Below are 15,031 nucleotides of genomic sequence, written 5' to 3' on the forward strand. Positions count from 1 at the left end.
AAGGAAGCGGCCGTGGCCTTAATGAAGGTACAGCCCCAACATTTGCCTGGTGTGAAATGGGAAACCACGGAAAACCATCTTCAGGCCTGCCGACAGTGGGGTTCGAACCTACTATCTCCCAAATATTGGATACTGGCCGCACTTAAGCGACTGCAGCTATCGAGCTTGGTGTCTAATAGCCTACTGTGTCGAATTTAATGTTTGAAAGTAATGTGGAAATTACAACTACTGTAGTTACTCACGGCACGAAACTTGTACCGACATGTTCATTTATTAATGTATTTATTTAGCGTATGGCTTTTAATACATAACAATAATTAAACAGAAAAAATACGATATTAATTAAAGGGAAAATGAATAAATAAATTTCTTAACTAATGTCCGCCTCTGTGCTGTAGTGGTTAGTGTGATTAGCTGCCACGGTGATGGTGGTGATTATTGTTTTAAGAGGAGGTACAAGTAGGCAACCATCCTCTATATAACACTAATCTAAGGGGAAAAATGGAAGGGATCCGACATTTCGAAAAATGAAAATATGGGTCAAAGGAAGACAAGGGCCACGAAGGGCGTGAAAATGAAACACTCCCTAGGCCTCGGGAACCTAATACCATCGGAGTCGGAAAATAAGAAGAGTTGGCCAAGAGAGGTCGGATAGGATAGATGAAAGTGAAGAGCCTGGCACAAGTAGAAACAATGCCAGAACTCAGCTAAGCGCCCCGTGGTCGCCAACCCACGTTCCAAAGTACAGAGCCCCTGCGTCCTCTTTTAGTTGGCTCTTACGACAGGCAGGGGATACCGTGGGTGTTTTTCTACCGCCCCCACCCACAGGGGTGTTAGTTGCCACCCTCGGAGGCCAGAGTTCGATTCCCGGCTCTGCCACGAAATTTGAAAAGTGGTACGAGGGCTGGAACAGGTTCCACTCAGCCTCGGAAGGTCAACTGAGTATACGGAGGTACGATTCCCTCCTCAACCATCCTCGAAGTGGTTTTCCGTGGTTTCTCACTTCTCCTCCAGGCAAATACCGGGATGGTACCTAACTTAAGGCCACAGGCCGCTTCCTGCCCTCTTCCTTGTCTATCCCTTCCAATCTTCCCATCCCGCGACAAGGCCCCTGTTCAGCATAGCAGGTGAGGCCGCCTGGGCGAGGTACTAGTCATCCTCCCCAGTTGTATCCCCCGACCCAATGTCTCACGCTCCAGGACACTGCCCTTGAGGCGGTAGAGGTGGGATCCCTCGCTGAGGCCGAGGGAAAAACCGACCCTGGAGGGTAAACAGATTATAAGAAAGAAAGTAACTAATTCTGTAGATAAGTATCAAAGGGAAAATAAAGAAAAAGAAACCATTTTTCCCTTTGCGGAAATGAAATGAAATGAAATGTCTCTCGGTCATTGCCAACCATCAACGGCTGGTAATTTCAGATGGCAACCAGCCATAAGACGTATGACCCATGGCTGTTAAGCTGTTGACCATGGGGCCCTTTGCTGAGTCCTGGCATTGCTTCCACTCACTCGTGTCACTCTCTTCACTTTCATCTGAACTCAAGTCTCGTTCTTTTCCTACCCCGACAGTATTAGAAAACTCGGGGCCTAGAGATTCTTTCATTTTCATGCTCTTCGTGGCCCTTCTCTTCCTTGTCCCGATACGTTCATTTTTCGAAGTGTCGGCTCCCTTCCATTTTTTCTCTCTAATTAGTGTTATATAGAGGATGGTTGCTAGTTGTACTCCTCGTAAACAATAATCACTATCACCACCACCACTACCACCATAAGACACAGGTTGCACAGTTGCTAGGTTACAATTCCGTCACACATTTTGTTACGTGACACAATTTCATTATAGGTCTACAAAATATCCCCCGCTCTAAGATATATTTATGTCAAAATAGTTCCTTAATGCCTACTTTACATTTCCATTCGGAGTGACAATTTCTTCCAGGTACTTAAATATGTGAACTTGGTGGATGATCTGTCCTTGTCATCTGTTTTGTCTGAGTATATGAATGTTGTATTTTCAAAGGAAATTCTTAATCATGATTTGGCCTCAATAGTTTGTAGTTCCTCCACATGCTTCTTGGCAGTGTTATCAGAACGTAATTGGCGAAGGCTAGACAGTCCACCACGACCTGGCTTTACCTCATTCTGAGTTTCATTTTCATTCATTATCGCTTCCATTCCCTGATGGCCTTTTCTAGGATGTACGTAAAGAGAAGTGGAGAAAGGTGGTGGTGATTATTGTTTTAAGAGGAAGTACAACTAGGCAACCATCCTCTATATAACACTAATCAGAGGGAAAAAATGGAAGGGATCCGACACTTCGAAAAATGAAGATATCGGCCAAAGGAAGACAAGGGCCACGAAGGGCGTGAAAATGAAAGACTCCCTAGCCCTCGTAAACCTAATAGCGTCGGGGTCGGAAAAGAACAAGAGTTGACAAAGAGAGGTCGGATAGGATAGATGAAAGTGAGGAGCCTGGCACAAGTAAGTGGGACTAATGCCAGGACTCAGCTAAGGGCCCCATGGTGGCAACCCACGCTCCAAAGTTCAGAGCCCCTGGGGCCCCTTTTAGTCGCCTCTTATGACACGCAGGGGCTACCGTGGGTGTTATTCTACCGCCCCCACCCACAAGGGGAAGTGGAGAAAGGGTATCCCCTTGCCTTGGGCAAGCTTTTATGTCAAATGGATTAGAGTTCACCCATAAATTTAAATTGGGAAAAAGTGTCACTGAAGGTTCGCTTAATTATAGCCTTTTTTTTTTTTTTTTTTTTTTTTATCAGCTCCAAACTCTCCGAGAACGCTCATGAACACTCCATGACTACGGAATCATACGCCCTCTTGAAACCTACAAGTGTTAAGATTGTCCTCTTTTAGTTTCTCTTTGGTATTATTTTGATTAATGATTTTAGAATGCATATATGCTCTGCACACGAAGCCCTTTTCCGAACCCTGCCTGCCGTGGTGGTGGTTGTGATTATTGTTTTAAGAGGAAGTACAACTGGACAACCATCCTCCATATAACGCTAATCAGAGGGGAAAATATTGAATGGATCTGACACTTCGAAAATGACGATATCGGCTAAAGAAAGACTAGGCCCACGAAGGGCGTGAAAATGAAGAACCCCTAGACCTCGAATGCTCTAATAACGTTGGGGTCGGAAAAGAACAAGAGTTGACCAAGGGAGGTCGGGTAATATAGATGAAAGTGAGGAGCCAGGCACAAGTAAGTAAAAGCAATGGCAGGTCTCAGCTAAGGACCCCCTGCTCACCAACCCACGCTGCCAAGTTGAGAGTCCATGGGGCTCCGTTTAGTCACCTCTTACGAGAAGCTGGGGATATCGTGGGTGTTATTCTACCGCCCCCACCCACAGGGCGACCACAGGGCGACCACAGGGAGGGAACCATGCCTGATATTCACCCATTATTATTATTATTATTATTATTAGTATTATTATTTTATTATTAACTCTTCTGCGTTTTATCTACAATAGTAAAGTGCTTTACAAGCGTGGTCTTGGTAATGATTATTGTTTTAAGAGGAAGTACAACTAGACAACCATCCTCTATTAACACTAATTAGAGGAAAAAATTGGAAGGGATCCGATACTTCTAAAAATGGTGGTATCAGTCAAAGGAAGACACGGGTCACGAGGAGCTTGAAAATAGAAGACTCCCTAGGCCTCGAATGCTCTAATACAGTCTGAGATCGGAAAAGAAAAAGAGTTAACCAAAGGAGGTCCGATAGGACAGGTGAAAGTGAGGAGTCGGGCACAAGTAAGTGGAAGCAATGCCAGGACTCAGCTAAGGGCCCCGAGGTTACAACCCACGCTCCGAAGTTAAGGGCCCCATCGGCCCCTTTTAGTCACCTCTTACGACAGGCAGGGGATACTGTGGATGTTGTTCTACCGCCCTCACACACAGGGAGATGCTTTACAAGGCTGACAAGACTCTCCTGCACCTGTTACGATCCTGATCGTCCTATTCAGCTGAATGTACACCAAACTTGAGCAGGACTATTCGCACGCACTACTGCATGTTGCGCTGCCAGGGCAGTGACTCACAATTATTGTAACTCGTTTCCGGTTTTGAATGGTAATCATGCTGCTATTGTTCACAAACCCTGGGCGTTATCGCTTGGACAACACAACACAAAAGAGTAGTGTTACTAAGATACGCAAACTTTTGGCTGCAAAGATTTTACCAGTAAGGAGTCGAGCTGCTCATCTAAGCATTATGTTCCGAGCTGTCAGTGGAGAGATGGCGTGGAATGGCATTTGTAGACGAATAAACTTGAATGGTTTTTTAAAAGTAGGAAAGATCATAATATGAAGATAAAATTGTAATTCAAGAGGACACATTGTGGAAAAGATTCGTTTACAGGGAGAGTGGAATAATTGACCAAGGGAAATGTTCGATAGATTTCTAAGTTTTTTGAGATCACTTAAGAAAAGACGAGGTAAACTAGAAACAGGGAATCTGTCACCAGGGCGAGTGCTCTAATTGCAGATCAGTCGTGATTGAGGTGGTGGTGGTGTTTATTCTTTTAAGAGGAAGTACAACTAAAAAACACTACTCGGAGAGAATAAATGAAAGCAATCCGACGCTTGGAAAAATGAAGGTATTGCCCAAAGGAAGACAAGGGCCACGAAGGGCGTGGAAACGAAACTCCCTAGGCCTCCATACGAAATACCGTCGGGGTCGGAAAAGAACAAGAGTGGACCCAGAGAGGTCGGATAGGATAGATGAAAATGAGGAGCCTGCCACAAGTAAGTGGAAGGACTCAGCTAAGTGCCCCGTGGTCGCCAACCCACGCTCCCAAGTTGAGAGCCTCTGGGGACCCCTTTCAGTCGCCTCTTACGACAGGCATGGGATAGCAGGGGATACCGTGGGAGTTTTTTCCCCAACCACAGGGGGAAGAATTTACATTCTTGTTCCAGCCACGCATCCCAGTACTTGTGAAAATAAATTGCTGTGTCGTTATGAATTATGAAGTCCTCTCATTCTACATTATTTTCAAATATAAGGTTTCCTTAGGAAAAGTAAGTACTTATAATAACGGTATGAGGGAGGGGAAGGAGTAGGTAAATTAAGAACTGATCTGTGTGTTTCAGGTGAAAATGGTGGCCGTGAAGCTGCAGAACGGACACGTCCATGGAGACAAACCGGAGGTGAGTGACTTCCCGTCAAAGATCTACATCCAATGTAACTTTAATGAGTGTCCCTTTCTCTGCCGCCTTTAAATTCAGTCCATGGTATTCTAAAACTCGATCATGAATATACAATTCGGAAGAAGCTAAGTGGTAATAATAATAATAATAATAATAATAATAATAATAATAATAATAATAATAATAATAATAATAATAATAATAATAATGCCCGCCTCTGTGGTACAGTGGTTAGTGTGATTAGCTGCCACCCTCGGAGGCCCGGCTCTGCCACGAAATTTGAAAAGTGGTACGAGGGCTGGAACGGGGTCCACTCAGCCTCGGGAGGTCAGCTGAGTAGAGGTGGGTTCGATTCCCACCTCAGCCATCCTTAAAGGTGGTTTTCCGTTGTTTTCCACTTCTCCTCCATGCAAATGCCGGAATGGAACCTAACTTAAGGCCACAGCCGCTTCCGTCCCTCTTCCTTGTCTATTACTTCTAATCTTCCCATCCCTATATAAGGCCCCTGTTCAGCATAGCACACGAGGCCGCCTGGGCGAGGAATTGGTCCTCCTCCCCAGATTTACCCCCCTCCCCCGACCAAATGTCTTAAGCTCCAGGACACTGCCCCTGAGGCGGTAGAGGTGATCCCTCGCTGAGTCCGAGGGAAAAAGCAATCCTGGAGGGAAAACAGATTAAGAAGAAATAATAATAATAATAATAATAATAATAATAATAATAATAATAATAATAATAATAATAATAATAATAATAATAATAATAATAATTTTGTGTGGCTATTGCTAGCCTGGTGAAGGCCTTGTGAAGCAGACCCTTCGACGAAGGTGGCCCTGTTTCTTGATACACAATTAACAACGTGTAGGCACTCATTTACTGATGGCAGAGCATCACTTACGACTTTTATCGATTTTCACCAACGACTGTTCGATCATCCGTTGCAACTGATGCAGATTCTGTTGTTTCAAAACAAAAAAAGAAAACAAATAAATTGCGAGTTATCTCATAGCGCAAAATCGCACGGTGCCAGGTCGCATGATCCGTTCATGAAATTGCTCATTCAAGATGTTCTTCACTCCTACACCAAAGTGAGGCTGTGCTCCATCTTGTTGCAACGTCAACTGTACGGGTGGTGATGATGGTGATTATTGTTTTAAGAGGAAGTACAACTAGGCAACCATCCTCTATATAAGACTAATCAGAGAGAAAAGATGGGCGGGGTCCGACACTTCGGAAAATGAAGGTATCGGCCAAATGAAGACAAGGGCCACGAACGGCGCGAAAATGAAAGACTCCCTAGGCCTTCATACGTAATACCGTCGGGGCCGGAAAAGAACAAGAATTGACCAAGGGAGGCCGGACAGGATAGATGAAAGTGAGGAGCCTGGCATAAGTAAGTGGAAGCAATACCAGGACTCAGCTAAGGGCCCCGTGGTCGCCAACCCACGCTCCAAAGTTCAGAGCCCTTGGGGCCTCTTTTAGTCGCCTCTTACGACAGGCAGGTGTTATTCTACCGCCCCCACACACAGGGGAACCCCAAGTTGAGAGCCCCTGGGGCCAATAAATAAATACATCGACCAATCAATCAATCAATCAATCAATCAATGATTGAGCTGAATTTAGGGCTGTCTCTCTCGAGCTTATTCGTCTACTAATGTCATTCCACGCCGTCTCTCTACCGACAGTTCGGAACAAACCGCTTAATTGAGCAGCTCATCTGCTTACTCCGAAGTCTTCCCAACCTAGTGTTTGTACATTTTCGTAACGCTATTGTCGTATATCAGCCAGAACCGATCGTTGCTACTTTCTTTTCGATCTTTTCTAGTTCACGTATCAAGTGATCTTCGTGACTGTACCATACACTGGAACCTTATTCTAGTTGGGTTCTTACCAGAGACTTATACCTCCTCTCCAGTGGTGAATACTGAGGGCTACCAAGGCTATCGGTGAAGCCCAAACGTCAAATGAGAAAGATGGAAATCTAGATCACATTATAATGTAAGCATCTGACACGCCGTTCCATTCACAAAACTTGAAAGCAATGAGAAAAGACGTCGCTCGTATTTTTGAATGCAAGGCTTCGGAGACTGATATCCCAGTCCAGGCACTGTGTCCCTCTCCCCTCGCCGCGCCTAGTGCAGCTAGTTGCTGAATGACCGACAGGTGCGTGGAGCGAAGGTATAGGTGGGCAACGCTTCGGTACTTCAGATCGCCACTCGCCCTCACACACTGCTGAGGAAGAAGAGAACTCATTATGACTGGAAGACTCCGAACAGACACGACTGAATCTGCCCAGTAGGTCCTGAGATTAGCCATTACATACAAAGAAAGTTTACCTCTTTATATATGAGTATAGATTTACTAAAATGAAACGCAATCTTTTAGGGTTAGTGTTCCGTTTTGTTGTTTGAAATCGAACCCGTGATCATGGATCGGACACCATAACCGATCTACCGAGGAAGCTAATAAACTAGTGAACGACGTATAGGACCGCAGGTTACTGTAAAATTCTAGATTTTAATTTGACGATGATAATGACAATGGAAAGGCTTGGGGGTGACCCAATGAGGATGAAATGAATGGCGAAGACGTCATAAACACCCAGTCCCCGAGTCAGGGGAAGTGAGAGTACGAGGGCTTGATCTCAAGAATTGTACCGCGGTCATGGAACCAAAGGCAAGTATTCGATCCATCATTTCCAGTGATCAGGCGTTGAGTATTCGCAGTGGCAGTGACCTAGGCAGTAGCTTGTGAAACAGCCTTCACAACACATCCAGTAGCTCAAAACGCTTAAAACTTGACGTTCAGCAAACCAACTGTCGAAAAGGCGGTCTGTTGATCCCAGCATACGCCACTGCTCCTCTCCTTCACATCCTCACTACAACCCTAAATACTATCGTAACCACATGTACCCTTTTACGTACAACCTCCTTAATGAGTGTCCTTACACTAAATTTGGCCCAGCGAGCACATTAGGTTCGACAGTGCGAAGAGAGGAGGTGCAGAACTCTACTCTTGAGATGAAAGTAGAAAGTTTGAAATGCAGGTCGGCCGGTGCCGGAGGGTCTGGCCGCGGCCTCACAGTACAGGAGACAATCTTGAGACCTACACTGCCACATCTTATTCTTCCGGTCGTTCTTCATTAGTTATAAATAGTCGTCGGTTCATTGTCCCTCGAGTGTCTCATTTATTCATCAGTTGTTGACATGTGGGTCAATTGTCTTTAAGGAGTTGATCGGCGAAGCGCGATCGGAGATTGTCTGGACCATGTCTCTAATGCAGACCGGTCTGACTCAATGTGTAATAGTAAACCAGGGACTTACACATGAGTAGGTCACGAACATATTAATTGACATGACAGTTGACAAATAAAGAAAAAACTGTTACGGCGTTCTACTAAAATAGTGCATCCGGAAAAGAAAGTGATATACACAGAAAGTTATTCTCAGTCAGAGGGTGGATGTGCTGGAAATCACACACTGTTGCAGACGATTTGAAAATATAGTACCTAGCGTGATCGCCGTGCGGTTAGGGTTGGGCAGCTCTGAGCTCGCATTCGGGTTTCGAATCACACCATCGCCAGCCGTGAAGATGGTTTTCTGTGCTTTCCCGTTTTAACACGATGCAAATGCCGGGGCACTTCCTTCCCACTCCTATCCCTTTCCTATCCCATTGTTAGCATAAGACTTGTCTGTTCGGTGCGACGTAAAGCAGATCATAAACAATAAAAAAGTATGTGGAGTCAAAATAAGTAAAAGCATAATAATCATAAAATAATTCCGGTGTTTTGAAGGTAAATATTTTAACGAAATAAAAAAATTAACGATAATGTCTCATACATAATTTGAAAGGTAATATTGTCAAGTTATTTTACAATTTAGAACCCATTTGTGAGTCCGACTCACTGGATGAATGGTCAAGGTTGAGGCCTTCGGTTCAGAGGGTCCCGGGTTCGATTCCCGGCCGGGTTGGGGATTTTAATCACCTTTGATTAATTCTTCTCGCCCGGGGACTGGGTGTTTGTGTTTGTCCCAACACTTTCCTCTTCATGTACAGACAACATACTACACTACCAACCACCACAGAAATAGGCAATAGTGATTACACTAGTCCATATAGGGTTGCGATCAGGAAGAGCATCCGGCCGTAAAGCAGGGCCAAATCCACATATGTGTGACACAGTTCGCACCCGTGACCCCACAGGTGTGGGAAAAGCGGCAGAAAAAGAAGAAAGAACCCATTTGTGGCATGGCATTCATCCAAACGGTATTAGACCTCTTGCCACTTGGTGGCCAACATGTCTGGGATGATCATAGCGAGCAAGCAGCATTAGTCAACTCAGATTAGATCATAACAATAACAATCATAATTAAATGCGCGTCTCCGTAGCATAACGTTTAGTGTTATTAGCTGCCGTCCTTGGAGGCCCGGGTTCGATTCGCGATACTCCCAGAAATTTAAGAATGGCAGGAGGGCCGGTGATGGTGGTGGTGATTATTGTTTTAAGAGGAAGTACAACTGGGCAACCATCCTCTATATAACACTTATCAGAGAGAACAAATGGAAGGGATCCAACATTTCGAAAAATGAAGGTATCGGCCAGAGAAAGACAAGGCTCACGAAGGGCGTGAAAATGAAAGACTCCCTAGGCCTCGAGTGCTCTGATACCGTCGGGGTCGGGAAAAAAAAAGAGCTGACCATTGAAGGTCGAGTAGGATATATGAAAGTGAGGAGCCTGGCACAAGTGAGTGGAAGCAATGTCAGGACTCAGCTAAGGGCCCCGCGGTCGCCAACTCACGCTCCAAAGTTCAGAGCTTCTGAGCCCCCTTTTAGTCGCCTCTGGTGGTGATGGTGCTGATTATTGTTTTAAGAGGAAGTACAAGTAGGCAACCATCCTCTATATAACACTAATCAGAGAGGAAAAAATGTAAGGGGTCCGACACTTCGAAAATGAAGGTATCGGCCAAAGGAAGTAAAGGGCCACGAAAGGCGTGAAAATGAAAGACTCCCTAGGCCTCGAGTGCTCTAATACCGCCGGGGTCTGAAAAGAACAAGGGTTGACTAAGGGAGGTCGGACAGGATAGATGAAAGTGAGGAGCCTGGCACCAGTAAATGGAAGAAATTCCAGGACTCACCTGAGGGCCCCGCGGTCGCCAACCCACGCTCCAAAGTTCAGAGCCCCTGAGGCCCCTTTTAGTCACCTCTTACGACAGGCAAGGGATACCGTGGGTGTTATTCTACCGACCCCACCCACAGGGGTGTGAAAGTGAGGAGCCTGGCACACGTAAGTGGAAGCAATGCCAGGACTCAGCTAAGGGCCCCATAGTCGTCAACCCACGCTTCAAAACTCAGAGTCCCTGGGGCCCTTTTAGTCGCCTCTTACGACAGGCAGGGGATACCATTTGTGTTATTCTACCGCCCCCTCCCACCGGGGGTCCAACCACAGGGGGTATTCCGTATTGAAATTATGTGAACAATTCGTTGTGATGCAGTGAGTAATCTTGATTTGTTGATTTATCATCAACAGATTCATCCTTTGACCGCCAAGCAATCGCTCATGTCAATCACGCCTTCTTCTCGTGCCAACTTTATCAAGTGCAGCTGAAAAAATGAATAACTACTTTACTAGCAATCAACTTCCAGCTCCCACTTAACATAACTTACTGCAACCAGAGGTGTATGAAGCAATTCCCAAGTTCCTAAAAGACGCAGTTTTGAGAATATAAGGTGTGCAGTGCTGCAATACCGTCAAAAATAACTTCACAGACAGCAATTGCATTTTTTTCTCTCTCTGTGTGTGAGTATACTGTAAGAACCAAGAAACATTATAAGTATAATATTGAAATACACTGTCATAAATACTTCATACGTGTGGTTGTATTGCAAGTGTAAATTTACTGCTTATATTGTGTTTTGATTAAAAAGTATTTGTAGCTGGCTGTTTGGTTTACTATCTAAAGCCAATAAAAAAGAAAAAGCAAAGTCAATACTTCTCCAATTACAGATTAAATAATAAATATACACAATAGCCACACTACTGCTATTACCTTAGCGAAACCTCCTGTCTTGTACCATAAAATCAGCGACATTAGTAATATTTTTGATTTCTTAATCTTTCTATTATTTGCTTGTGTTTTGTGTGTTTTAATTCAATAAGTCGTGTTTTTATTAGAATAAATACGGAGCGACTTTACCGCGCGGTTAGGGTCTCATATCTGTAAGCTTGTATTCGGGAGATGATGGGTTTGAATCCCACCGTCGGCAACCCTAACGTTGGTTTTCCGTGGTTTCCCATTTTCACACTAGGCAATTGCTAAGACTACGGCCGCTTTCTGCCAACTCCTAGGTCTTTCCTATCCCATCGTCGCCATAAGACCTGTCTGTGGCTCTGTGGCGGTGCGACGTAACCAATTGTAAAAAAAAAAAAAAATGTCGATGTGTTACTGCGACGTTAAACCGTAAACAAAAAATTACAATAAATAGTTAATAGATCGAAATTTTCTAACCCTTATTTCAAGCGGTCCATGGACCATTGTGTCGATAACCACGTATAAAATACTATCGTTAATAGTTTGGAGGTACAACAAAGTTCTTGTGCCTGGGGATTATGTGTACGGAGGTGGTGTATGAACGCTGACCTTGCGGCAAGGTTCTGCTTTCTACCGTGCTCCATCGGGCCCTACTGACATAGAAAGCTTTGACGTAAGAGTGAAAGCCACTCGGAACCGGACGATCGTCCAGTAGTGTGCTTCTCTTTGTGGTGTCAGTTCGTGTTTAGTAAGGTTTGTGTAGTTTGATTTGACCTGTGGATAGGGAGACCGAAACTTCGCAGCAGTCTCTATGCAGAAACAGAAAAGGGAGTGAAGCTGTGCTCATTAAGAATGGCGTTGCTGTTTAGATTCTCTAAACATTAACACATCTTTTCGCTTTTCTCTAACTCCATAGCTATAATCATTTCGTGTGACTATTGTATGGCAGAGCCTCCGGCGAGGATTGGTGGCATCTGCTGCGTGTCACTGTAGTGAATAAGTTGCATGGATGTTGGGGGACGGTACAACACAGTAGTGGTCGTGGTGGTGATTACTGTTTTAGGAGGAAGTTTAACTAGGCAACCATCCTCTATATAACACTAATCAGAGAGAAAAAAGGAAGGGATCCGACACTTCGAAAAATGAAGGTATCGGCCAAAGAAAGGCAAGGGCCACGAAGGGCGTGTAAATGTTCGTTGATGACGCCATTGTCCATGTCTCTTCTCACCCAAATTTTCTCACCTTTTAAGTTGCTGGTATTCCTCAACACTATTTCCGCCATCAGGGTTGATATTAGCTTAATCTTGATCGGTCTCCTACCCTTCACTTTCCCCACTCTATATACATCGTCTATGTCCTCCTCACTAAAGTTTATCTTCATTTTACTTTGTATACTTCTACCACTTTAAATGCTATTTCCACCTTGCTTTCGTTGTCTCCTTCCGGGACATCATAAATAAAAAGGTTTTTCCTCCTGAGCTCTCGGTTAGTCCTGTTTTCAGACCACTTTACTCGACTCAGTTCCTCCTCTAAATCCCTGACTGTGGTCTTCAGTCGTTCTACTTCCTCCGTGTTATGAGCCACTCTCTTTTTTATTACATTCATCTCATCTTTAACACACTGTTTTAACTCTTATATTTCCTTATTTATTTCCTTGGCTTGTTCTCTAATCAGGTCTCTTATTTGCTCGTCCTGACATGTTTCTTTGATCAGTTCCTTAATCATTTCGAATTCTTCCTATCCGATTGCACCAACTGGTCCAGGCCCCGGGTTTAGCTCAACTTCACCTATTTCCTAAAAGGTTGCTATTACTGCGGCTACCAACAAGGTTACCAATACACCCATTTGCTACCCATTTTTCATCTCTCCTCTCACTTGTTCACATTTCACTCCTCCATTCCACCTTCCTATAGCTGTCCTGTACTGCACTAGTGAATCGCCCATGTTCAGCACTCAAATCAGCACATCCGCTCACTCCACTGTCTCACTCACGACTGCCTGTAAATGAAAGACTCCCTAGCCCTCGCAAACCTAATAGCGTCGGGGTCGGAAAAGAACAAGGGTTGACCAAGGGAGGTCGGATAAGATAGATGAAAGTGAGGAGCTTGGCACAAGTAAATGGAAGCAATGCCAGGACTCACCTAAGGGCCTCGTGGTCGCCAACCCACGCTCCAAAGTGCAGAGCCTCTGGGGCCCCTATTAGTCGCCTCTTACGACAGGCAGGGGATACCGTGGGTGTTATTCTACCGCCCACATCCATCGGGGGAAGCCAGCAGCTAAGCTAAACACGACTCAAAACAAATGACATATATTTAAACTAGCACATGTAGGCCTACCCGTGCTTCGCCACGGTATTCTGCACTGTATACGGATATCGAAGTAAATTACTGTACACGCAGTGAAAAGATTTTGTTTATTGCTTGCCTCTTAGCGTCATCCAAGAAACAGCATTGGGAGGTTGTTTCAAATGTGAAGTGCGAGTTGCGGAGTTGTGATGATAACGACAGGCTCACTTGCTTACTGCCATTCACAATCGATTTGGGAAGTTTTCATTATTGTAGAAGGCCCCTTTGTCTACTGTGCGGTCACGAACTAAATGGGGAATTTTTGTTACAATAGCAGGCCCCCTTTCCTACTCCCAGACACAATCGGCTAGGGGAGTTTTGAAGAAAATTGCATGCTCCCTTGCCTTCTGTCAGGTAAATCGAGAAGGGAATTATTCATTACAATGGTAACCCCCCTCCCTTACTAATGTGAGTTACACATTGGAGAAGAACTCCTACTGTCAGTCAAAGTCGATGTGGGGACTGGGGTACCGAGGGGTTATTTTGATGTTTGTTATATATTTAGTTTTTTCGAAAGAAATCTGTAGTCCTGCTTTTTCTGTTTGTAGTTTTAGTACATTCAGCTGTTCTATTGATGTGTCAGTATTCCTAGATAACAGCGCAAGGTCATCTGCAAAGGCAAGGCAATTAATCATGACACCACTTTTTGATCCTCTAATGTATACTTGGTTAAGTAATCCTTTTCTATCCAGTTCTTTTTCCCATTCGTGGATAATCTTCTCCAACACACAGTTGGAAAGAATGGTGACTGAGTCACTATCAATTTGTAAAGTATTAATTATAATGGCAGACACGCCCCTTCTAGATCGCTACAATTACACTTCAAAGAATATATATATATAGAGCGATATACGAAAATATTTGCCTGTTTACAATATTGCAGACCTTCATTTACAGATAACTGCTGCTAAACGGTACGTTATATCGACAAACGTATTGCACCATAAGACGCCCCTTTTAGCGGTCCAAATGGTTGATACTATGACATTTTCTCGTATCTCTTCTATTTATGGATGAGATTGTGTTAGAAACTTTGAATAGGGAGTAATTTGGGTAAGGTTTTCACACACTCCATTACTTTTCGGATACCTCTGTGACAGCTAGAAACATAGAATTTAGCTCACATATGGCTACTGGGAGGGCCAATGTTCGTGCCGGATTTGATGATTCTTTCCTTCCTATAAGTGTGCCAAACTATGAAATATACGTGCAAAAACTGCAAAATGTACGTACAGTCGAGAAGCACAGCCAAATCTAAGGCATGTCATAGGACCAAAGTTGCAGACCTTTCGAAATTGAACTGAGATTGTGCCATCCGTTTTTGTGATACAACTTACCGTTCAGCCACGAAATAAATCGAAACGAAGGTCTGCACCGTCATTAAAAATGTCACCATATTTCGATATATTCTGGAGGTAAAATGTGAAAAATTTAAACATCTTGGAATATTTCCGTCAGTTAGAGGCTAAAACCTACAATTTTTGCCAACTTTCAGTTTT

The 15,031-nt window shown here is 44.2% G+C and overlaps 1 protein-coding gene across 1 annotated transcript in view; it reads left to right on the plus strand.

Moving 5' to 3' along the window:
- The window catches only part of LOC136879109 (progestin and adipoQ receptor family member 3), a 180,741-nt gene that overhangs the window by 74,968 nt on the left and 90,742 nt on the right, over window positions 1-15,031 (plus strand). The window contains exon 2 of the mRNA XM_067152851.2: window positions 5,105-5,161. Within this exon, the coding sequence (XP_067008952.1) occupies window positions 5,111-5,161 (51 nt within the window). The 5' untranslated portion in view covers window positions 5,105-5,110. The remainder of the gene's footprint in view (window positions 1-5,104; window positions 5,162-15,031) is intronic.

The sequence above is a fragment of the Anabrus simplex genome, chromosome 8 (genome assembly GCF_040414725.1).
Source record: "Anabrus simplex isolate iqAnaSimp1 chromosome 8, ASM4041472v1, whole genome shotgun sequence".
Classification (NCBI taxonomy): domain Eukaryota; kingdom Metazoa; phylum Arthropoda; class Insecta; order Orthoptera; family Tettigoniidae; genus Anabrus; species Anabrus simplex.